Source organism: Bombina bombina, chromosome 2, assembly GCF_027579735.1.
Source record: "Bombina bombina isolate aBomBom1 chromosome 2, aBomBom1.pri, whole genome shotgun sequence".
In the NCBI taxonomy this organism is placed as follows: domain Eukaryota; kingdom Metazoa; phylum Chordata; class Amphibia; order Anura; family Bombinatoridae; genus Bombina; species Bombina bombina.
The window spans coordinates 1,040,879,378-1,040,906,159 of NC_069500.1; the positions used below are offsets into that span (position 1 = coordinate 1,040,879,378).

Sequence of the window (26,782 nt, forward strand, 5' to 3'; positions counted from 1 at the left end):
CTTCAACATAATATTTCAAAGCTCTTACTACATCCAAAGAATGTAAAGATCTCTCCAGAGAATTCTTAGGATTAGGACACAAAGAAGGGACAACAATTTCTCTACTAATGTTGTTAGAATTCCCAACTTTAGGTAAAAAATTAAATGAAGTCCGCAACACTGCCTTATCCTGATGAAAAATCAGAAAAGGAGATTCACAAGAAAGAGCAGATAACTCAGAAACTCTTCTAGCAGAAGAGATGGCCAAAAGGAATAAAGCTTTCCAAGAAAGCAATTTAATATCCAGAGAATGCATAGGTTCAAACGGAGGAGCCTGTAAAGCCCTCACAACCAAATTAAGACTCCAAGGAGGAGAAATAGACTTAATGACAGGCTTAATACGAACCAAAGCCTGTACAAAACAATGAATATCAGGATGATTAGCAATCTTTCTGTGAAAAAGTACAGAAAGAGCAGAGATTTGTCCTTTCAAGGAACTTGCAGACAAACCTTTTTCCAAACCATCCTGAAGAAACTGTAAAATTCTAGGAATTCTAAAAGAATGACAAGAGAATTTATGTGAAGAACACCAAGAAATGTAAGTCTTCCAGACTCGGTAATAGATCTTTCTAGACACAGATTTACAAGCCTGTAACATAGTATTAATCACTGAGTCAGAGAAACCTCTATGACTAAGTATTAAGCGTTCAATCTCCATACCTTCAAATTTAATGATTTGAGATCCTGATGGAAAAAATGAGCCTCGAGATAGAAGGTCTGGTCTTAACGGAAGTGTCCAAGGTTGGCAACTGGCCATCCGAACGATATCCGCATACCAAAACCTGTGTGGACATGCTGGAGCCACCAGCAGTACAAACGAACGTTCCATTAGGATTTTGGAAATCACTTTTGGAAGAAGAACTAGAGGCGGAAAGATATAGGCAGGTTGATAATTCTAAGGCAGTGACAATGCATCCACCGCTTCCGCCTGAGGATCCCTGGATCTGGACAGATACCTGGGAAGTTTCTTGTTTAGATGAGAGGCCATCAGATCTATTTCTGGAAGTCCCCAGATTTGAACAATCTGAAGAAATACCTCTGGGTGAAGAGACCATTCGCCCGGATGTAACGTCTGGCGACTGAGATAATCCGCTTTCCAATTGTCTATACCTGGGATATGAAGCGCAGAAATTAGACAGGAGCTGGATTCCGCCCATGCAAGTATCCGAGATACTTCTTTCATAGCTTGAGGACTGTGAGTCCCACCTTGATGATTGACATACGCCACGGTTGTGACATTGACTGTCTGAAAACAAATAAACGGTTCTCTCTTCAGAAGAGGCCAGAACTGAAGAGCTCTGAAAATCGCACGGAGTTCCAAAATATTGATTGGTAATCTTGCCTCTTGAAATTTCCAAACTCCCTGTGCTGTCAGAGATCCCCAGACAGCTCCCCAACCTGAAAGACTCGCATCTGTTGAAATCACAGTCCAGGTTGGACGAAGAAAAGAGGCCCCCTGAACCAAACGGTGGTGATCTAACCACCACGTCAGAGATAGTCGAGTATTGGGATTTAAGGATATCAATTGTGATATCTTTGTATAATCCCTGCACCATAGGGTCAGCATACAAAGCTGAAGAGGTCTCATGTGAAAACGAGCAAAGGGGATCGCGTCCGATGCTGCAGTCATGAGACCTAAAACCTCCATGCACATAGCTACTGAAGGGAATGACTGAGACTAAAGGTTCCGACAAGCTGAAACCAATTTCAGACGTCTTTTGTCTGTTAGAGACAAAGTCATGGATACTGAATCTATTTGGAATCCTAAAAAGGTTACCCTTGTCTGAGGAATCAAGGAACTTTTTGGTAAATTGATCCTCCAACCATCTTTTTGAAGAAACAACACAAGTTGATTCATGTGAGATTCTGCAGAATGTAAAGACTGAGCAAGTACCAAGATATCGTCCAAATAAGGAAACACTGCAATACCCTGCTCTCTGATTACAGAGAGAAGGGCACCGAGAACCTTTGACAAGATCCTTGGAGCTGTTACTAGGCCAAAAGGAAGAGCAACAGATTGGTAATGCTTGTCTAGAAAAGAGAATCTCAGGAACTGATAGTGATCTGGATTAATTGGAATATGAAGATAAGCAGCCTGTAAGTCTATTGTGGACATATAATGCCCTTGCAGAACAAAAGGCAGAATAATCCTTATAGTCACCATTTTGAATGTTGGTATTCTTACATAACGATTCAAAATTTTTAGATCCAGAACTGGTCTGAAAGAATTCTCTTTCTTTGGTACAATGAACAGATTTGAATAAAACCCCAGACCCCGTTCCAGATATGGAACTGGTACAATTTCCCCAGATGACTCCAGGTCGGAAACACACTACAGGAAAGCCTGAGCCTTTACTGGGTTCACTGGAATGCGTGAGAGAAAGAACCTTCTCACAGGCGGTCTTACCTTGAAATCTATTCTGTACCCATGAGAAACAATGTTCTGAATCCAATGATTTTGAATTTAATTAATCCAATCATCTTTGAAAAATCGTAGTCTGCCCCCTACCAGCTGTGCTGGAATGAGGGCCGCACCTTCATGCGGACTTGGGGGCTGGTTTTGATTTTCTAAAAGGCTTGGATTTATTCCAGACTGGAGAAGGCTTCCAATTGGAAACCGTTCCTTTAGGGGAAGGGTCAGGCTTCTGTTCCTTATTCTGACGAAAGGAACGAAAACGGTTAGCAGCCCTAAATTTACCCTTAGATTTTTATCCTGAGGCAAAAAAGCTCCCTTCCCCCCAGTGACAGTTGAAATGATAGAATCCAACTGAGAACCAAACAATTTATTACCTTGGAAAGAAAGAGATTGAAACGTTGACTTAGAAGTCATATCCGCATTCCAAGATTTAAGCCATAAAGCTCTTCTAGCTAAAATAGCTAAAGACATATACCTGACATCAATTCTAATGATATAAAAAATGGCATCACAAATGAAATTATTAGCATGTTGAAGTAGCTTAACAATGCTATACACATTATGATCTGGTACTTGTTGCGCTAAAGCCTCCAACCAAAAAGTTGAAGCCGCAGCAACATCAGCCAAAGAAATAGCAGGTCTAAGAAGATGACCTGAACATAAATAAGCCTTCCTTAGATAAGATTCAAGCTTCCTATCTAAAGGATCTTTAAAAGAAGTACTATCTGCCATAGGAATAGTAGTACGTTTAGCAAGAGTAGAGATAGCCCCATCAACTTTGGGGATTTTTTCCCAAAGCTCCAATCTATCAGACGGCAAAGGGTACAGTCTCTTAAACCTTAAAGAAGGAGTAAATGAATTACCCAAACTATTCCATTCCCTAGAAATTACATCTGAAATAGCATCAGGAACTGGAAAAACCTCTGGAATAACTACATGAGGGTTAATTTAAACGTTTACTGGTTTTAATATCAAGAGGACTAGTTTCCTCCATATCTAATGCAATCAACGCCTCTTTCAATGAAGAACGAATAAACTCCATTTTAAATAAATATGAGGATTTGTCAGTGTCAATATCTGAGGCAGAATCTTCTGAACCAGATAGATTCTCATCAGAGATAGATAAATCAGAATGAATTTAAAAATTCATCTAATTTATGAGAAGTTTTGTAGCAAAAAAAGGGGGTTAAATAAACTAGCGCTTAAGAGTTAATATCCCTTGCCCTATTCTCCTACTATCTACTTCCCAGATAGAAAGGTGTATAAAGTGAAAAAGTTATGGAGATTAGAAAATGAATGTGAAAATTAAATAAACTGTTAAAATATAAATGGTTGAACCCCTTGGCATATGTGAAGTAATGGAGAAAGGCTGTTAGGAATAATGAAAAAAGAAATTGGTTAACCACTCTGATATGACCTGAATAAAAAATAAAAAGTTAGAAAACAAAATAGGATATTTGAACAAAAGGACTCTAGGACCCAGTGGAAAAGAGAAACAGAAACAGTGAATGGACCAATGGAAATCAAGTCAGTGCTATATAAAGGTGTAAGGTGTGATCACACTTTATCTTGATAAAGCCAGGGTTGCTGGCGAAACATGTTGATATCTGTGTGAACACCAAGAAAGAAAAAGCCTGTTTTTTTCCTGCGTACAGAAGTACTTAAGTGCAGGAGATTGAGGAACTACAAACACAAAAGCTAACTTGCGCAAGTTACAGAAACAAAAGGATTGTCTACAGTTTGGTGCTGTAATCAGAGCACTTCTACAAAGACCAGTGACAAGGTAACACAAAGAAAATTACCTACCGGAACCCCTTGTCTGAGAGTCAAACTGAGGACACATAGGAACCGCTGGGAAGCCGTGAGTAGTAACAGCTCACAAGAGAGGGTAAGAAAATCACCCCTAAACACTGTTTGGAACATTCCTTTTCTACAAATTAAGCTCACTGAGGATACAAAGAGGTAACTGTGAAACCGTAATATATCACAACATAAATATAAGGATAAAGAACACAGCCCTCAGTAATTTATCTCCAATTACTTACAAATGCTTTGATGAACTTTTTAGATACACAAAACTACAACCAATATAAGTAAACAGCCACATTTATAATCTTGCATTTAAATTGTTTTAACTAATTGTTAGTTTTTGCTACATATTTGTAATTTTAAAGTTGATGAAATATAGATATAAAATATCAAATAGAGACAAATATTATTAATTGTGTTGAAATAAAATAATTCATTCTATCTAAAATCTTTGAACAAAGGATACAAAAGAGCAGATAAATCCTTTTATTTGTGTATGAAACAAATGTATATCTGAATTTTAGAAATTTTATGAATTGATCGATATAGTGTTGCAACACTTAGGGATTGTGATTTATTTTATCTTGGTATTATCATGTTTTTATTTTGAAAATAAATTGTAGTAGAATTTTTCACTTATTCTGTCCAAGGTCCAGTTTTTTCTACATATTTAGCTAACGACCTCCATACACACCTTTATCCCTTTTGCAGATTAAGCGCCTAATCTCCATAACTTTTTCACTTTATGAGAAGTTTTAAAAGACCTTTTACGTTTATTAGAAGGAGGTATAACAGACAGGGCCTTCTGAATAGAATTAGAAACAAATTCTCTCACATTAACAGGAATATCCTGAACATTAGATGTTGAAGGAACAACAACAGGTAATGGACTACTACTTATGGAAATATTGTCTGCTTTTGAAAGTTTATCATGACAACTAACACAAACTACAGCCGGAGGAACAGTTACCACAAGTTTACAACAAATGCACTTAGCTTTGGTAGAACCGACATCAGGCAGCAGCATTCCAGAAGTAGATTCTGATACAGGGTCAGACTGAGACATCTTGCAATATGTAATAGAAAAAACAACATATAAAGCAAAATTATCAAATTCCTTAAATTACAGTTTCAGGAATGGGAAAAATGCAAGCAGAATAAGCCTCTGGAAACCAGAAGCAAATAGAAACAAAGACTTAAATAATGTCAAAAAAACTGGCGCCAAGTATGACGCCCACAATTGACAAATTTTTTGGCGCCAAAAACGTCTGCAATAAACACGCAACTACGTGAAAACTCTCTGCGCCAACTAAGACGCCGGAAATGACGACATTACGTCAACAAACGTAATTCTCGTGCCAAAAAGGCTTGCGCCAAGAATGACGCAATAAATTATACCATTTTTTGCTCCCGCAAGCCTAACAGCCCGCAATTTAGAAAGAAAAGTCAATTGAAAAATTTTTCAGGTAAGAATTTTTTTTATTCATATGCATTTCCCAAAATGAAACTGACAGTCTGTAAGAAGGAAAAATGCTGATTAACCTGAATCATGGCAAATATAAGTATAAAACATATATTTAGAACTTTACATATAAAGTGCCAAACCATAGCTGAGAGTGTCATAAATAAAATAAGACATACTTACCAAAAGACACTCATCTACATATAGCAGATAGCCAAGCCAGTACTGAAACGAGAATCAGCAGAGGTAATGGTATATAAGAGTATATCGTCGATCTGAAAAGGGAGGTAGGAGAAGAATCTCTACGACTGAAAACAGAGAACCTATGAAATAGATCCCTGATAGGATGAGCATTGCATTCAATAGGCAATACAGTACTCCCTTCACATCCCTCTGTCATTCACTGCACTCTGAGAGGAAACCGGGCTTCAGCATGCTGCGAAGCGCATATCTCAACGTAGAAATCTAGCACAAACTTACTTCACCACCTCCATAGGAGGCAAAGTTTGTAAAACTGAATTGTGGGTGTGGTGGGGGTGGGTGTATTTATAGGCATTTTGAGGTTTGGGAAACTTTGCCCCTCCTGGTAGGAATGTATATCCCATACGTCACTAGATCATGGACTCTTGCCAATTACATGAAAGAAAACTACCTTGTAAAGGAATAGCTGTTAGTGCCTTTAAGAAGTAGGGGTGCCACAGTAAAACATGTGTTACCTCCATAGTAACTGCAAAACAATTGTGTGTAAGAGAGTTTGTGTGTGTTAGATAGTGAGAGAGTGAGAAATAGGATGTGTGTGTGAAAAAGTGAGAATATATGTGAGAGAAACTATGTGACAGAGTGTTTAAAAGTGTGTGTGAGTCTTGTTTGTTAGTGTGCGAGAGTTAGTTTGTGTGAGTGTGTAAGAGAGTGTTTGTGTGCGTGAGAGTGTTTGTGTGTGTGCGTATATATCTGTGTGTGTATATCCCTGGCTATAAATGTGTGCAATTATTCCTGATTCAGCTTGCTGCTATGTGAACAAGAATATTCTCTTTGTAGGTATGAGAATACGTTTAAAATATGTATTAGTATATAATTTTATAAAAAGAGTGATTTATTCTGAAATACAAATGTATATTAAAAGCGTATAACGGCGTAATACAAGTTTACGTATCACATTGTGAGAATATGGAGTTGAAAAAGTGGGACCACTAAGAAATTTCATGGGCTCATTAGCTCTTGGGCAAGTTTTTCAACCCGTGTGTGTATGTATTATATATATATATATATATATATATATATATATATATATACACTGTATATATATACAATGTATATATATATATATATATATATATATATACACATATAGCTATAAGAATGGAATGTTCAAGTGTTGTTTCTCTAAAAATATTTTATTGTAAACATACATTTTGTTACTGTTCTGAAATTAATAATTGTTGGCATATTTTCTATATTTTATTAAAATTACATTTTAAGTCACCACTAAAAAATTCTGTTTTATTAGAAATAGTATATGGAGAAATGTTTCTTTTATAAAGACAATATTGTGAGGGGATTACCTGGGAAGTGAGCTAAATATAAAAAATAATGCTGCTTTTCATGAGAAGAATAAAAATGTAGGCAGAACTGCCACTTTCTAATCCCAGGGGTTTAAATGAACAGCATGCTTTTAGAAAATACTATTTGCATCCAAGGAAGAGAACATAGTTGTTTCAAACTTACTCTGCATTTTTCAAAATAAAGAATACAAACCAAAAAAAAAAAAGAACAATATATGATTAAAGTCTACAATGCCAAATTAATATACAGGGCTGAGTTGGTACTTAAATGAACATTAAATTCCAAATGAAATCCTGCATGTTTAATCATGCATAGTAGAAAACAAAAGTTTATGCTTACCTGATAAATTTGTTTCTTTTTAGACACAATGAGTCCATGGATTTCATCCTTACTTGTGGGATTACGCCTCCTGGTCAGCAGGATGAGGCAAAGAGCACCACAGCAGAGCTGTATATATAAAGAAACAAATTTATCAGGTAAGCATAAATTTTCTTTTCTTTTTAAAGACACAATGAGTCCACAGATTTCATCCTTACTTGTGGGATACAATACCAAAGCTAGAGTAAACGGATGATAAGGGAGGGACAAGACAGGAAACCTAAACAGAAGGTACCACTGCTTGAAGAACCTTTCTCCCAAAAACAGCCTCAGCAGAGGCAAAAGTATCAAATTTGTAAAATTTAGAAAAAGTATGAAGAGAGGACCAAGTTGCAGCCTTGCAAATCTGTTCTACAGAAGCTTCATTTTTGAATGCCCATGAGGAAGCAACTGCCCTAGTGGAATGAGCCGTAATTTTTTCAGGAGGCTGTTGTCCAGCAGTCTCATATGCAAAATGGATGATACTCTTCGGCCAAAAAGAAAGAGAGGTAGCCGTAGCTTTCTGACCCTTACGTTTCCCAGAGAAAACGATAAACAAAGAGGACGACTGACGAAAGTCCTTGGTCGCTTGCAAATAAAACTTCAAAGCACGAACCACATCCAAATTGTGCAAAAGACACAAGGAAGGAACAATAATCTCCTGATTAATGTTCCTGTCAGAAACAACCTTAGGAAGAAAACCAAGTTTAGTACGTAAAACTACCTTATTCGAATGAAAAATAAGGTAAGGTGAAATATATTGTAATGCCGAAAGCTCAGACACTCTTCAAGCTGAAGAAATGGCAACAAGAAACAAAACTTTTTATGATAACAACTTAATATCTAAGGAATGCATAGGCTCAAATGGAGCCCCTTGAAGAACTTTTAGAACTAAATTAAGACTCCACGGAGGAGCAATTGGTTTAAACACAGGCCTGATTCTAACCAAAGCCTGACAAAAAGATTGAACATCTGGGACATCTGCCAGACACTTGTGTAACAAAATAGGTAAGGCAGCGATCTGACCCTTTAGGGAACTTGCCGATAAACCCTTCTCCAATCCTTCTTGGAGAAAGAACAAAATCCTGGGAATCCTAACTCTACTCCATGAGTAGCCCTTGGATTCACACCAATAAAGATATTTACGCCATATCTTGTGATAAATCCTTCTAGTTACAGGTATACGTGCCTGGATTAAGGTTTCTATGACTGAATCAGAGAAACCCCACTTGGATAGGATTAAGCGTTCAATCTCCAAGCAGTCAGCTTCAGAGAAGCTAGATTTGGGTGAAGGAAGGGTCCTTGAATGAGAAGGTCCTTCCTCAATGTAAGTTTCCAAGGTGGCCGAGATGACATGTCCACCAGATCGTCATACCAAATCCTGTGAGGCCACGCAGGAGCGATGAGGATCATGAATGCCTTTTTCTGTTTGATCCGAGCAATAACCCGGGGAAGAAGAGCAAACGAGGGGAATAGATATGCTAGGTTGAAGGACCAAGGAATTGCCAAAGCATCTATCAGTTCCGCCAGGGGGTCCCTGGACCTGGACCCATATCTCGGGAGCTTGGCATTCTGACAAGATGCCATAAGATCCAACTCTGGCCGACCCCACTTGAGAATCAAGCTGGAGAATATTTCCGGATGGAGTTCCCACTCTCCCGGATGAAAAGTCTGCCTGCTCAGAAAATCTGCCTCCGAGTTGTCCACCCCTGGGATGTGGATCACTGACAGATGGCAAGAATGGGCCTCCGCCCACCAGATTATCTTGGCTACTTCGATCATTGCTAAGGAACTCCTTGTTCCCCCACTGATGATTGATGTAAGCCACTGTCGTTATGTTGTCCGACTGGAACCTGATGAACTGGGCCGAAGCCAACTGAGGCCAGGCCGAAGAGCATTGAAAATCCCCTTAGCTCTAGGATGTTGATAGGAAGAAGAGACTCTGTCTGAGTCCATACTCCCTAAGCCTTTAGAGAGCCTCAGACTGCTCTCCATCCTAAAAGGCTGGCGTCCATTGTCACAATCACCCATGAAGGTCTGCGAAAGCATGTCCCCTGGGAAAGGTGATCCAGAGACAACCACCATTGAAGAAAGTCCCTCGTCTCCTGTTCCAGGTTTATTCGAGGAAACAAATCTGAATAATCTCCATTCCACTGCCTGAGCATGCTTAACTGCAGAGGCCTGGGGTGAAACCGAGCAAATGGTATGATGTCCATTGCCGCCACCATCAATCCGATTACCTCCATGCACTGAGCCACTGATGGCTGAGGAGTGGACTGAAGGGCTCGACATGTATCCAGAATCTTTGATTTTCTGACCTCTGTCAGAAAAATTATCATGGATATAGAATCGATAAGAGTTCCCAAGAAAGTCACCCTTGTCTTCGGGATTAAAGAACTCTTTTCCAGGTTTACCTTCCACCCGTGAGTTCTCAGAAAGGAGAGCACAATGTCTGTATGGGACCTTGCTTGCTGATAAGATGATGCCTGGATTCGAATATCGTCCAGATAAGGCGCCACCGCAATGCCCCGCGGTCTTAAAACCGCCAGCAGAGACCCCAGAACTTTTGAGAAAATTCTGGGTGCCGTGGCCAGACCAAAAGAAAGAGCCACAAACTGAAAGTGTTCGTCCAGAAAGGCACACCTTAGAAACTTGTGATGATCTCTGTGGATTTTTTAAATCCACTGTCGTCATAAATTGACCCTCCTGGATCAATGGAAGAATGGAACGAATAGTTTCCATCTTGAATGATGGAACTCTGAGAAACTTGTTTAGACTCTTGAGGTCTAAGATAGGTCTGAAAGTTTCCTCCTTTTTGGGAACTACAAACAGATTTGAATAAAAACCCTACCCGTGTTCCTGTACAGGAACGGGACAAATTACTCCCATGGAGGAGAGGTCTCTTACACAATGTAAGAACGCCTCTCTTTATCTGGTCTGCAGATAATCTTGAAAGAAGAAATCTTCCTCGGGGAGGATAATTTCTGAACTCCAGTTTGTATCCCTGAGATACTATCTCTATAGCCCAGGGATCCAGAACATCCCGCACCCAAGCCTGAATGAAGAAGGAAAGTCTGCCCCCTATCAAATCCGGTCCCGGATCGGGGGCAAACCCTTCATGCTGACTTGGAATCAGTAGCAGGTTTCTTGGATTGTTTACCTTTGTTCCAAGAGTGGTAGGGTCTCCAAGTTGACATGGATTGTGAATAGTTTCCTTCCATTTTTAGATTAAGAAGAAAAGGAATTTCCCTTGAAATTTCGAAAGGATCGAAAATTACTCTGTCGTTCTTTCTGCTTGTTTCTTTTATCTTGAGGAAGGAGATGACCCTTGCCTCCCGTGATGTCAGAAATAATTTCCTTCAATCCAGGCCCAACAAGGTCTTTCCCTTTTAAGGAATTGCCAGGAGCTTAGATTTGGATGATACATCCGCAGACCAAGGCTTCAACCATAAGGCTTTGCGGGCTAAGATAGAAAACCCTGAACTTTTAGCCGCCAATTTAGTAATTTGCAGAGAAGCATCTGTTATGAAAGAGTTTGCTAATTTCAGAGCTTTAATCCGGTCCTGGATTTCCTCTAAAGAAGTCTCAGTCTTAAGAGATTCCGCAAGAGCATCAAACCAATAAGCTGCCGCACTGGTGACCGTAGCAATGCACGCAGCTGGTTGCAATACCAGACCCTGGTGAACATAGATCTTTTTCAGTAGACTCTCCAACTTATTATCCATGGGGTCCTTAAAGGCATAACTATCCTCAATAGGAATAGTAGTTCGTTTGGCCAAGGTGGAAATAGCCCTCTCCACCTTAGGAACTGTTTGCCAAGTTTCCCTGACAGCGTCAGCTATAGGAAACATTTTCTTGAAAATAGGAGAAGGAGAGAAGGGAATACCTGGTCTCTCCCATTCCTTAGAAATAATCTCCGAAGTTCGCTTGGGAAATGTAAAAACATCTGAGTAAGAAGGAACTTCGAAGTATCTGTCTAACTTACTAGATTTCTGAGGAACGACTACTACCGTGGAATCACAGTCGTCCAAAGTTAATAAAACCTCCCGAGTAACAGGCGGAGGTGTTCTAGTTTAAACCTGAAAGAAACAACTTCTGAATCAGACAAAGGTAAGGAACTCCCTGAGTCTGAAATTTCCCCTTCCGATAGAACCTCCATACCCTCCATCTCAGATCCCTGGGAGAGTACGTCCGAGATTGCCACCATGGTTGTCCTTCCTTTTATGTTTGCCATGAAGTATAGGGAAGGCAGATAACGCATCAGAAAGTGTAGAAGACATAACTGCAGCTGTGTCCTTTAACGTAACTGCAGCAGAAACTTGAGAAGAAGTACAGGGCACTGCTTAAGCGGGCGTTAAAGGTTGGGAAGCTTGGGGAGAAAGCTGCGGCATACTCTGCATCTCATTGTTAGGACTAGATTTATTAAAGCCCTACAGCTGCAAGTTCTCACAAGAACTTGCTCGCCGTCATTTATCAAGCAGCGGTCACCAGACCACCGCTTTCCTAACCTCTTCGCCACCTCTACGGTGGCGAAATTCAATCTCCTCGGTCTAGTCAGACCGAGGAGATAGACAGCTCCTGCACACGCGTGATTGGCTGTGCGCGGGCAGGGGGCGGAATTGCACGTGAGCGCAAAATTGCGCTCGTGTGCAATGGCGAATACCTGCGGGTAATTTCGCCCCGCCACAGGCGAGTTGAGGCATACAGGGGCGCGTATACGTGCCCCTGTCCGCCTCAGCTTTAATAAATCTAGCCCTTAGACTCCTGAGAAGCATCCGCATTTTTTTTTATCATGAATTATTTTTTCTCTATAGCTTAGAGCCCTCTCAACACATGAGGGACAAAAAGGAACAGGAGGTTCCACATTGGCATCCAAACACATGGCACAAGTAACATGTTGTACATCTTCTAAATCCATGATATAGAACAGTGCAATGACTGAAATTAATAAAAAATAGAAACTGGCCCTTTAAATTATACTGGCCTTAATTTTTTTTTTTTTTTGACTCACCACTCTCTTACTGTATTGAAAAACCAAGAGTGTGCAAAAATGAAACTAATACTAGAAATTGGCCCTTTGATAAATCCTGAAGAATAACAGGATACCGTGCCTTTAAATAGTAAAACCAACTATTTTACTACGCTGAGTAAAACGCTTCACATTTAAACATTCATTTGCTCCGCAAAGAAAAACGGACAGCTCTCCGCCTCAACAGCTCTGTTGAGGGGCCTACCTGCCACCCGGTCTCCAGACCGCTCCTTCCAGCAAAGTTTCATGTCGGAACTCAGAACGCTACCAACAGCTTGCTTTCTCAACCATGCGCTTCTAGCGTATCGCCCAATGTCCTGATAAATAAGATGTCGGAACTCCGGAACAGATGCCCAGTTACACTGTGAGGCGTCTCTAGACAAGTCTAAAGGGCACGAAAAGTAGCCCCGCCCTTTGTGGGCATCAAAAACTTTACACAGCTTCTCAGTAACGTTTAATAAAAATAACCAATACTCCAACCTTAACCCAGTGCCTGTACAAATGCTGTCATTGCAGGAGAGCCATCTATACATAAGGAGCCCATGTCCCCTTAATCAATAAACATATATAAACTAATAAGTGCAGAGACCTCTCTGAGTCCATTGTGAATTGTGCCCCAGAATAACAAAGACTGCACTTACACCTCACTTTGCCACTTCCTATCACTAACGTAGGCAAAGAGAATGACTGGAGTGGGAGGGAAGGGAGGAGCTATATAACAGCTCTGCTGTGGTGCTCTTTGCCTCCTCCTGCTGACCAGGAGGCGTAATCCCACAAGTAAGGATGAAATCCATGGACTCATTGTGTCTTTAAAAAGAAACATAATTTACATTCACCTGATAAATTTAATTATTTCATGATGGTGATGGTCAGAGACCACGCTTTGATCAGGCACCAAGACACATAGGCTTCCATATATTGTGGTAAATACTACTAGACTGAATCAAGGTATAACATGCATTGCCAGATAACCTGTTGTCAAAGCAAGAGCTTCGGAATAAATGTATAGAACCTAAAACAACAACATGTCCCACCTGAGAGGAAGAAGCCACTGAGGGCAAGATGACATCTCTATCAGTGCCACATAACACTAGGGATGCCTGAAGATCTCTTGACCTAGTTCAATAATGCAGTAGCTTGAGAGATCTATTTTCTGCATGAAAATATTTTCCTAGTGCGTGAAAATCTGGTTGAATACTACCTGATGGTGAGCCCACCCTCCTGCACCTATGTGTTGGTGACTCAGAAAGTCTGCCTCTCAGTTGTCTACCCAACAGAAAGTGGATAGCTGATAGGACAACCTAATGAAGTTTTGACCATCTCATTACATCACATCAGTGTGTTGCCATGCCCATAACATTCTCTGATTGAAACAGAATGTAACGCGTGAATGACTTTCAAAGCCAAGAAGATTACTTGCAGTTCCTAAGATATTGATCTGTAACCTCAACTTCTGAGTTGACCAAACTCCTTGTACTCTCTGAAGCTCCTGAATAGCTATCCAGCAGACAATTTACAATAACAGGGAATCTCTTGTTTTCCTAATACTGGTCATCTGAGATAAATCCTTTTAATCCACTGTCAAATTACAGACAACTGCAGATATCTAAAATGAAAACAGGCAAAAGGAAATTTTTCCGAGGTGGCAATAACTAGCCCTAGAACTTTCATGAACATCATCGTCATGGCAGATTTAAACAAGCTGCTTGAAGTTCCTTCCTGCTCACTGCCTTCAGAAACAATCTCACACAGATTGAGTATACCAGAAACCATAGGAAGGATATCTGAGTGTTTGGAGCCAGCACACTCTTTGGTATATTTATGTACAAACTAGAACATGTCACACAAGAGAGCAACATTGTCACAAACTGGGTCCCAAGACACTCTCGAAATTAAATACAGTGAATAAGGGAACTTGGGGTGTATGCTCATTTTGTAACCCTCTCCGAGACCTGAAAATGCAACAGTCTGCCCACTATAGGAAAAAATATTTTCAGAGGCTCCGGTCTTCCAGGAGGACTTACTGGAGAAGAAACTGTTAGATAAGGCATTATTATTATTTGTGAACCATTGGATGTTATCAGGGAAGAAACTGCCCAATAAAATTATTCTATTCCTTGCCTCCAGTAGAAATTAAAATTATTGCATTTAGGCATTGTCCAAACCAGATCTTGAAAGGGCAGAGATAAAAGCCTGCTCTCAGACGCCATATAAGCAGACCAGTATTTAGCCACAACAGGCAATGCAGCACCCTTTGTATTGAGATGAATCATCTAAAGTGCTGCATCACAAAGAAAACTGTTAGCAATCTTAATGAACTTAAAACCATCCTGAATCTCCTCCATAGGGCCACCTGATGCTGAAAACAAGCTGTCACACCATTCAGACAAGGGCCACAGCCATGCAAGCTATACAAAAAAAAAGAACCCTACAATCTGGAAAGAGCCTCTAAAAACCCTCCAATTTCTTGTCCAGACGATCTTTTAACGAACTACAATCTATTTTAGAGATAATAGTAGACATATGCATTTAAATGCAAATTAATGCTCTAACGTCTGGATTTGAATAGATCTTCGTGTGTTGAACTTTGACAAGATGAAATCCAGCTCTAAAAAGAGCTGAATGTAGAGAGTGATCTTCTACTGCCACATTAATTTGCATCTGAAACTTCCAAATGCACATATCTAGATAGTAGTAAACTTGGCCAAAGTCAAAATAGCACCATCCATATTAGGAATGGTTTCAAATATCTCTAGCATAGAGGCTAGAGCTGAAAGAACAAAGTGGGTACTTGGTTTGTTCCATTCTTTGGACAACATTTCAGCAATGGATTCAGAAACCGTCCACTTGGGAGGGGATATAAAAATGGATCTAAGGCCTGGTTTACCGGGGGGGGGGGGGGGGGGTTACCGGGGGCTAGAAATTTCCCAACCTTCCCTGGAGCAACCCACAATAGGAGACATTGGGGACATAGATCTTGGCATGAAAGTTAGCTCAGAAGCAGGTGTGTGCCTGCACTTAACCTTGAGGATGTATTGCAGACTCTAAATTAGCCACTGCAGATTGAATAAAGGACTTAAACACAGGGGACAACTCCTGAGAGATATTAGGGTTCCTAGACTAAGAAGCTACAGACCTCTGAGCCATGACTCAAACAATGAGGGTTATTCATAAGGACTCTTAAAGGGACACAAACCGATTTTTTTCTTCTTTCATGATTAAGATACAGCATGCAATTTTAAGCAACTTTCTCATTTACTCCTATTATACATTTTTCTTCATTGTCGTGCTATCTTTATTTGAAAAGCAGGTATGAAAGCATAGGAGCCGGCCCATTTTTTGTTCAGAACCTAGGTAGCACTTGCTGATTGGTGGCTACATTTACCCCCCAATAAGCAGGCACTACCTAGGAGCTGAACCTAGGAGCCGGCTACTATGCTTACATTCTTGCCTTTTCAAATAAAGATAGCAACAGAATAAAGAAAAATTTATAATAGAAGTAAATTAGAAAGTTGCTTAAAATTGAATGCTCTATCTGAATCATGAAATAAATAAGTTGGAGTTTGTGTCCCTTTAATCCCTTAACGACCAGCGCCATACCCCGTATGACACTGTTCGTTATGCCCTTAAGGACCAGTCCTGGGCTTCTCTCTGCCGCAATCTCACTCATAATAGTGAGATTGCGCTATTGCTGCATGCCCCACGAGTGGGGCAATGCAGAAATAGATTTGCAGAGTTATCGATGCAGAGAGGGCCACTCTGTGGCCTTCTCTGCATCGCACAGGGGTGGTGCTGATCGTTGGTGGGTGGGAGGCTAAGGAGGGAGGCGGCTCAGCGGCCCATTGCTGGAAGGAGGCGGGTGGGAGTTGCGCGTGACGATTTAGAAAAAAAAACCCCACTGAAAGCGGCAGGGAGGGGAAAGCAGGGAGTAGAGAGGGGGAGAGGGGGGATCCTGGTAATATTGCTTAGTGATTGGAATAGGAGGGTGGGAAGTAGGGTATTGAGGGGGGCAGCTACACTACAGAAAAAATGGCTTTTTTTAAAAAATGCCTAATTTGCAGCAAACTGGGTACTGGCAGATAGCCTTAACCCATCCCCCGCAACTGTCCCTATTTCCGCAGGACAGTCCCGATTTTAGGGGTCTGTCCCGCTGTCCTGGGTTGCTAGCTGTCTGTTCCGCATTGCCGCATGCATTAAATTTTTTTTTCTTTTTATTCTATTAGGCACATACTCAGAAGCAGCTGGCTTTTCTCTCCCATTGTTATATACCTGTTAGATTCCTTGTATAAAAGTAATGGTGTGTGGGTTAAGCAGGAGTAGGAAGGCTGTATACCCTCTGACCTCAGGTAATGGTGACCTCTAACCCCTGGTAGTTATGACGTCTAACCCCTGGTGATAATACAAGCATGCCTTCAGTTTTATATGATGAGCAGTGCTAACACCAGGGTAACGAATAGTGGCAGCCTCAGACTGCCAGCTAATGTGCTTGCGAACCGCAGGACCCCATACAATGAGTTACAGATACCCATATATAATGTAGTGTGTGTGTCTATCTATATCTATAAGTGTGTATGTGTATGTATCTGCATGTATAAATGTAAGCTGTGTAGTGTGTGTGTGTGTGTGTATCTGTATGTATAAGTGTATGCTATGTAGTGTTTGTGTCTGCATGTATAAATGTAAGCTATGAAGTGCGTGTATCTGCATGTATAAGTGTAGACTATGTAGTGTGTGTGTATCTACATGTGTAAGTGTATACTATGTAGTATTTAACAAAGGATATTTATTACAATTTGCACAAAATATCATATAATTAAAAACAACTTTGTACGTTTCACAGAATATTATATAGTTAAAATAATTAAGTACATGGATCCATGTTGATAAAATCCTATTACATATAAATGTGTCTTAAAAATATTCTAAAAATGAATATGGCTGTCTGAATGTAAAATATTGTAAGTCTCACATATACAGTATGGCGGTGAAGTCGTACTGGTGAGTGACCTCCCTAATGAAGTAAACACAACAAACGTGTAGAAAAAAAGCAATAATACTAATATGCCAAGAAAATGAACAAATATAAACGTTGTGATCAAAAGATATATCAAAATATTAAAAAACAGTCTCCAAAAATGAGATCTACAAAGCAGTTATAGTTAGCACGTGAATAAAATAACGATGTGATCCACAAAAACATATATGTGTATATCAAACCAAAAACATATATGTGTATATCAAAACAAATTGAAAAAATAATGAAAAAAACTTTAGTGAACAACAGGTGTGTACTCAAATTAGTTGGTGTGATTAAAAAGTCATTGTTGGAGGTGTAGAGGTTCCTGGAATTCAGTCCATTTAGTATAATGGTCCTTTGGAGATCCTTTGTTTGTAGTCCTAAAAAAGCATTAGAAGTCCTAAAAAATGTTTGAAGATCCAAAGTGTAAAAATATAAAAAAATATACGAAATGTGAAAAAGTGTTCACTAAAATTTTTTTCATTATTTTTTCAATTTGTTTTGATATACACATATATGTTTTTGGTTTGATATACACATATATGTTTTTGTGGATCACATCGTTATTTTATTCACGTGCTAACTATAACTGCTTTGTAGATCTAATTTTTGGAGACTGTTTTTTAATATTTTGATATATCTTTTGATCACAACGTTTATATTTGTTCATTTTCTTGGCATATTAGTATTATTGCTTTTTTTCTACACGTTTGTTGTGTTTACTTCATTAGGGAGGTCACTCACCAGTACGACTTCACCGCCATACTGTATATGTGAGACTTACAATATTTTACATTCAGACAGCCATATTCATTTTTAGAATATTTTTAAGACACATTTATATGTAATAGGATTTTATCAACATGGATCCATGTACTTAATTATTTTAACTATATAATATTCTGTGAAACGTACAAAGTTGTTTTTAATTATATGATATTTTGTGCAAATTGTAATAAATATCCTTTGTTAAATACATCATACCCAATTTCTAAGTCTATCCTTATAACACATGATTTCATATAGGAATTTTTTCTAAACATCCAATATATGCTATCCTAACCCAGGGTCTAGCATCAGAATTATAATTATCAATCACATAAGACACTGCCTATATATTTTTTGGCGCTCCTATCTATTTATTCTTTCATATTCTATTAACCAAGTGGGCACTTGGGGGACCCATTATAGACAGGAGCAAGAGGTCACCAAACGCAGCGCTGTAGGATACCAATATTTCTAATGTATACTATGTAGTGTGTGTGTGTGCGTGTGTGTATCTGCATGTATAATTGTAAGCTATGAAGTGTGTGTGTGTGTGTGTGTGTGTGTGTATCTGCATGTATAAGTGAATACTATGTAATGTGTATGTGTGTATCTGCATGTATAAGTGTAAGCTATGTAGTGTGTGTGTGTATCTCCAGGTATAAGTGTATGCTATGTAGTGTGTGTATCTGTATGTGTAAGTGTATGCTATGAAATGTGTGTGTGCGTATCTGCATGTATAAGTGTATGTTAAGTAGTGTGTGTGTGTGTCTGTATGTATAAGTGTATGCTATGTAGTGTGTGTGTATCTGCCTGTATAAGTGTATGATATGTAGTGTGTGTCTGCATGTGTAAGTGTATGCTATGTAGTGTGTGTGTATCTGCATGTATAAGTGTATGCTATATAGTGTGCGTGTGTGTATCTGCATGTATAAGTGTATGCCCTGTATAGTGTGTGTGTGTGTGTGTGTCTGCATGTATAAAATGTATGATATGTAGTGTGTATCCGCATGCATAAGTGTAAGCTATGTAGTGTGTGTGTATCTGCATGTATACGTGCATGCTATGTAGTTTGTGTGTGTATCTGTATGTGTAAGAGTATTCTATGTAGTGTGTGTGTGCGCGTATCTGCATGTATAACTGTATGCTATGTAGTGTGTGTGTATCTGTATGTATAAGTGTATGCTATGTAGTGTGTGTGTATTTGCCTGTATAAGTGTATGATATGTAGTGAGTGTCTACATGTGTAAGTGTATGCTATGTAGTGTGTGTGTGTGTATCTGCATGTATAAGTGTATGCTATGTAGTGTGTGTGTATGTGCATGTGTAAGTGTATGCTATGTAGTGTGTTACTGTGCTTTTTTGCTAACTTTAAAGGCCAGAATGTAGTATATTAATGAGGAAAGCAGAGAGCAGTTTTAAAGGATCTATTATTACATTTCCAATTTAGATAAAAATATTTAGCACTGTCTCTTTATTTAGAATTTTATTTATATTAGAAAATATAGTATATATGGGTAGCTCACTTTAAAATCTTATATATATATATATATATATATATATATATATATATATATATATATATATATATATATTATATTATGAGGGGAAGGTGCTATCTACAAAAAAATAATATAGAAAACAATTAAAAGAAAGTAGATACTCCAAATAAGAAGTTTCTAAAAGTCTAGGACAAAACAGCACAACAAATCAATCAAAAGGAGACCGGATGTGCAAAAAATACAAGATACATTTTAATATGCTAAAAGGTTATAATACACATACTAGGGATCCCTTAGTATCACAATAATAAGGCCAGCTTTGAAAAATGTCTGGTGCACCAAAGAGGACAAAGTAATGAAATCAACTTTTCTAAAATTTTCAATATGGAGAATCCAAAGTAATAAAGGAATGAAAGATGCAATGAATGAGTCAAAATCCCAAAAGGTGCCACAAAGCTAGGAGAACCAGGCATCATCCCCACACTGAAGGTTGAAACAGACACGCAAGCATAGGAAAAGAGGAGCCTTATACCATCGCGTATCAAGAGATATGACCACTGTTGAAGTGTCCTCCAAACAAACTGGTCATGAGATTTTACCTGTCTCCTTTACGCAAGTGCTCCTCCTAACTTTGATGATGAATTGACGTGCCACCTTCCGGGGTGATCCTGTGCATGGGGGATCCCATGTAAGTGACAAGCTGCTGAACACCTATGCTTGCGTGTCTGTGCTTTACTACTTTGGATTCTCCATATACAATGAATAAAATTTGCAATTGAAACATTTTGAAAAGTTGATTTCATTACTTTGTCCTCTTTGGTGCACCAAACATTTTTCCGGCCTTATTATTGTGATAATAAGGGATCCCTAGTATGTGTGTTATAACCTTTTAGCATATTAAAGTTTATCTTGTATTTTTTGCACATCCGGTCTCCTTTTGATTGATTTTTTGTGCAGTTGTGCTGTTTTGTCCTAGAATTTTAGAAACTTCTTATTTGGAGTATCTACTTTATTTTTATTGTTTTGTGTATTTTATTTATATTACTTTGGTCTTATGATTTTTTTAAGCTCCGCCCCCGCTTCGCTCCCGCTCCTGCCTACCACATTTCACATTTTTGCTATGGAATGCTATGACTCAAACTGAGCCTGCTGCAAAACCTTAAAAGAAGTTTAAAACTCCAAGAGGAGCAATAGACTTAAACACAGGCCTGATACCAACCAGTACCATACAAAAAGATTACAAGTCGGGCACAGCCGCTAGACACTTGTGTAGAAAAAAGAATGCAGAAATCTGAAACTTCAGAGAACTGACTGACCAACCATCCTCCAGTCCTTCCCAGAGAAAGGACAAAACTTCTAGAGATCCTGACCCAACTTCCAAGAGTAGTCCTGGGATTCACACCAATCAGGGAATTTACGACATATTTTATGGGAAAAGACACCAGAAACACGCTTGCAAGCCTGAATCATGGTCTCAAGACAGATACAGAAAAACCATGCTTTGACAAAACTAAGCATTCAAACTCCAAGCAGAAAGTTTCAGAAAAAACAAAAGTTGGATGATAAAAAGGACCCTGAATTATAAGGAATTCCTCAAGAACCACCACCAAGGTGGAAGAATTATATTTCCGCTAGATCTGTATACCAAATCCTGTGACTATGCAGGAACTATTAAAATACAGATGTTCACTCCCATTTGATACAAGGAATGATCCGTGGTAGGAGAACAAACTGAGGAACAGGGATCTCAGATGGAAATCCCCAGGAACCGCCAGGGTATTTAACAGAGCAGCCTGCTGATTTCTTGACCTTTAACATAACTGCCATTTCCAACTCCAGTAACCCCATTTGAGGGTTAACCTGGAGAACACCTTTCGGAAGAAGCGCCCACTCCCCAGGATGAAAAATCTGACTGCTGAAGAAGCCCAGTCCCGGTTTTCACTCCTGAAATGTGAATAGTGAATAAACAATGAAAGTGAGAGTCCACCTACCGAACAATCCATGCCAATCATGGCAAAGGAACTCCAGGTTCCTCCCAGGTGGTTAATGTAACCAATGAGATGAAATTTTCAACTAGAACCTGAAAAACCAGTTAAGACAATTGAGGCCAAGCCATCAGAGCATTGAAGATCACTCTCAACTCCAAAATTGTTATGGGGAGAGCAGACTCCTGCCAGGTCCATAGTCACCAACCCAACAGACTAGCGACCGCGGTAACTATTACTCAGGAAGGTCTCTTGAAGCATGTGCCCCAAGATAGATGCTCCTGAGAAAACCAAATGGATTCTGGAGAATACGGACAATGATCCTGCTACCTCTCATAAGTTAAGCAAGCGCTCTACCACTAATTCCCCTTTCTGATCCACAGACAAGAATCTCATGTCGACATAACTAGATCTATCCTCTGAGACAGAGCCACAAGATCACCGGTCCACTATCTGAATATGCAGAACAGCAGACTCTCAGATGAGATTGAGCAAGGGATGATGTCCAATGAAGCAACCATCAGACCAATTACCTCCATACATTGCTTCACTGAAGTGCCAAACAGTAGAGTGCCGAACAAGGCAAGAGGAAGAATCCTCTATCTTCTGACCATTATCAAAAAAAAATATTCAGAGATAGGAAAACTAATATGGTCCCTAAGAAACTACACCTGTAGCTGGAACAAGGGAACTCATTTTCAGATTCACCTCCATCCGAGGGAATGAAGACAGACAACAAGACCTCTGAATGAGAGTTTGCTTGATGAAAAGATGGCTCAATATAGCCCCCCTGAGAGCTATGGCAAGGTCAAAGAAAAGAGCCACAAACTGAAAGAATTTGACCGAAAGGCAAAACTCAGGAATTTGCAAATACCCTTCCCAAGGTCTAAGGTCACCATGAACTGACCCTCCTAGACCAAAAGAAGAATGGAACCACTGGTTTCCATTTGAAGAACGGTACCCTGAGACAACTTGTTGAGACACTCTAGGTCCACTATAAGACGAAAAAATTCCCTCTTTTTCAGGAACCACAAACAGGAATGAATACAATTCAGACCCTGTTCCCTTACAGGAACTGGAACTATTCACAGGGAAGAGAAGTCCCAAATGCAGTACAAAAATGCCTCATAGTTATCTGACCTGCAGATAAAATTGAGAGGTGGAACCTGCCTCAGGGAAGGAAGGAATGACTACTATGTGACTACTGTGTCCACAGCCAATATGGGACATCTCATATCCATGTTTGAAGACATGCAGAGAGAGTCAACCCCCCACTTGGATTGGGGACAAAACTCCTTTAAGTCTATTCATCTTATCTTGTGGTAGAAAAGACGCTTTTCCACCCTTATATCAGAACTATTCCTGTCAGATCAGGAACAAACAAGGTCTTACCCTCATACGAAAGCACCAGAACGTGAACTCAGAGGAAAATCCAATGTCCACAATGCCCCGTTGGCTAGCACAGCGAAGCCAGATATCCTGGCTCTCGGCTGAAAAACTTGCATGGTTGCATCAGAAATAAAGAATTGGCTAGCTTAAGAGCCTTAATTCTGAACTGGATCTCCTCCAAAGGAGTCTCTACCAAATTGGAAATAGACAAGGCATCTTCCATGTAAGCCACCAGCTTAGTCCGTTGATCCTGAAAAGAACAGCTATCCTCTCTAGGAATCATAGTTCTCTTAGCCCGAGTAGAAATTCCCTACTACTTTAGGCACCGTGCGCCCTGATATTTAATGGAGACAGCGACAGGCAATGTCTTTTTGAAGACAGGAGACTGGGAACAAAGGAAACCCTGACTACTCCCATTCCTGTGAAAAATCTCCTAGCACGGTCTGGAACAGGAAAAACAACTTCCACAGAGGAATCCTAGTATTAATAATTTTTTTACGATTCTGTAGGGTTGACAACTACAAATGTATCAGAGTCGCTCCAAAGTAGCCAAAACCTCCTTTAACCATAAACAAGGTATTCAGGCAAAAATCTGAAGATTATCACTTCAGCATCAGATGAAGGAATTATACTGTCCGAATCGTAGTTTTTCCCACGGAGACTACTGGCGAATTCTCCTCACCAGACTTAGGGGAGAGAACAATCTATGTAGCCGAATGAGGAGCAGAAACCTTACTATCTGAATCTTGCAAATGTCCTCTATTTTCCCTGAATGATAGGAAAGGCAGATAAAGCCGCAGATACCGTAGAGGATACCTGAGCTACAAAATCTGCAGGCAAATAACTCTTCCAGGAGATTTAGAGGAACCGCAGGGCACTGCATGTGATGCCATATAGGCTTGGGATGTTAAGGAGAAAACTGTGGCATAGCCAGAACACTATCATCCTGGGAGACCTAAAACTCAGAAGGCAACAATCTATCTGCACATGCAATAGCTATAGCTAAACATGCAGCACAGAAAAATATAGACCATTAACTTGTCTAAAATTTAAAAATATTTTTGCTAATATGAGGGACAGATATGCCTAGCAAAAAATAACAGGAAACATCAGCAACTTAAAGGCCAATAAACATTTGTTCCTAGGACATAACAAATTTAATATTTAAATATTTAATAGAAAAAACTAAACTGTCACTTTAAAATCAAAAAGTTAAAAAGAGAAAACTATAGCACACTAACACTATAGTTAACACTAACGCAGAGCAAAACAAAAAAAAAGACTTATTAAACAAATTTATTTTGCGATTTCCCTCACAAGGAATATAAAGATGTTACCACATTATGTTACGTTTGCAACAATCTTTCTCACAGAGCCAAATATTTAGTCCGTTCTCCACCGGAGTAGACTAAAAAAATGTGGGATGCCACTCCTCAGAGACCTGTAGAAAAAGAAAGATCAGAGCAAACCTACTCTGGCTTTCTATACTAGTGCAGCAAATACGTTAGGAAAACGCAGCAAGGCCCTCCTTACAAGTTCCTAACTGCTTTAAAGCCACCACTGCCCTTTTGAAGAGACTGACGTGGAGTATGGCTATACCCAAACTTGAAAGGAAAGATCAGAGCAAACCTACTCTGGCTTTCAAAATAATAAAATCTTTATTGAAGTTAAATAAATCCAATCTTCTACGGACACCAAAAACTTCACCTAATCCTTGCACTGAAGGCAAGGAGAATGACTGGGGGTTAAGGGAAGGGAAGTGATACTTGACAGTTTGGCTGTGGTGCTTTTTGCCTCTTCCTGCTGGCCAGGAATGATATTCCCAACAGTAATTGATGAAGCCGTGGGACTCACCGTACCTTAGGAAAGAAACCCTAAATACTTTATTAACTAAATGCTTATAAAAATGTATTCTTTATACACACAAACATACATATATTATACATATCCATATACTCTTTAAAAAAAAAAAAAAAAAACACTGAAGACAAACATTTTTTTTTTGTCTTTGTAAAATATGATTTTTAACAATAAAGAGACAACTAGGATTCTCTTTAAGAATATGCAATAATTAAAATTGAAATGTTACAAAATTCTGCTAAAAGGTCACTAAAGGCCAACTAAGCAGCCTAGCAGCATGTCATAAGGAAATAGCAATTTCTGTCTAATTCCTTGTTAGCTAAGTGAATAATATGATGTGTAGAAGGTGATGGTGGTACGTTTTGCCAAAATAATGATGGTAGAACAGTCAACATAAGTATTGAAAAATGAAGAAAAATGTCCAGCGGTAAAAAAATAAAAATATAACCAATTATGCTATTTCTTCCATGGTAAAGATAATGTACCTGGTCTTTCTGCAGCCTAGTTTCTTCTAAGAGCTTTATGCTGTCACGTATCCTTAAGGCAGCCTCATATTTCTCCTCTTCTAGTCTTGAACACTTTACTTGAAGCTCCGCAATATGTTTCTCTAATGCTGTTCTTTCTTCTTTTAATCGGCCTGTATCTTGAATGGTAACTCTTAACCTGAAGATTAAAAACAAATATAAATATGATACCATTGATACTATTATTATGTGAAAATTTCTTGTTATTGTTCAAGGAATAGTCAAAAATAAACTTTCATAATTCAGATAGAGCATGCAATTTTAAGCAACTTTCTAATTTACTCCTATTATCAATTTTTCTTCGTTCGCTTGGTATCTTTATTTGAAAAAGCTGGAAAGTAAGCTTAGGAGCCGGCCCATTTTTGGTTCAGCACCTGGGTAGCGCTTGCTGATTGGATGTCTACATTTTAAAAATTCACATTTATTACCACTATCAAAATAAGTGCAATCTTTTCATATTCATCCTTTGAGACACCAGCTTGTACTGAGAATGTGCAAGAGTTCACAGTATATAGTTTCAAATTCCAAAGTTACTTCTGTTTTCCCTGTATCAGGTGAGTGTCATCACATGTTTAATTCCAGCTCCTTCTCTCGCGCAACCATTCACGTGAGAGAAGGGCTGTCAATCTTGCTTGCTCTCTGTGATTTCCCCTCACCCCCTCTAATGACTGCTGCTTCTTACATTGCTAGAAGCAGGCTTGCATATGTGAACCTGCAAGGCTCTGGAGCAGCTTTTGTTGCTTAGTACATGGAGCCCATGGTCTCTATTTTTCACATCTGATATGGTCACATCTCAGGCCATTAACAGTCCAGCAGTTCAGGAGATATACAGGATCAAGAATATCTCTTGGCCCCTGAGAAGGTAGAGATACTTAAAAATTACAAAAAAAACTAATTTATGCTTACCTGATAAATGTATTTATTTCTTGACACTGAGTCAACAAATTATCATCAATTAGTGTTGGGAATATCACTCCTGGCCAGCAGGAGGAGGCAAAGAGCACCACAGCAAAGCTGTTAAATATCACTCCCCTACCCACAATCCCCCAGTTCCTGTAAAGAGAA

At 39.3% G+C, this 26,782-nt stretch overlaps 1 protein-coding gene across 1 annotated transcript in view; it reads right to left on the reverse strand.

Moving 5' to 3' along the window:
• Positions 1–26,782, reverse strand: part of SCLT1 (sodium channel and clathrin linker 1) — a 555,483-nt gene that overhangs the window by 266,616 nt on the left and 262,085 nt on the right. The window contains 1 exon segment of the mRNA XM_053703662.1: positions 25,679–25,856. Coding sequence (XP_053559637.1) covers positions 25,679–25,856 — 178 coding nt within the window.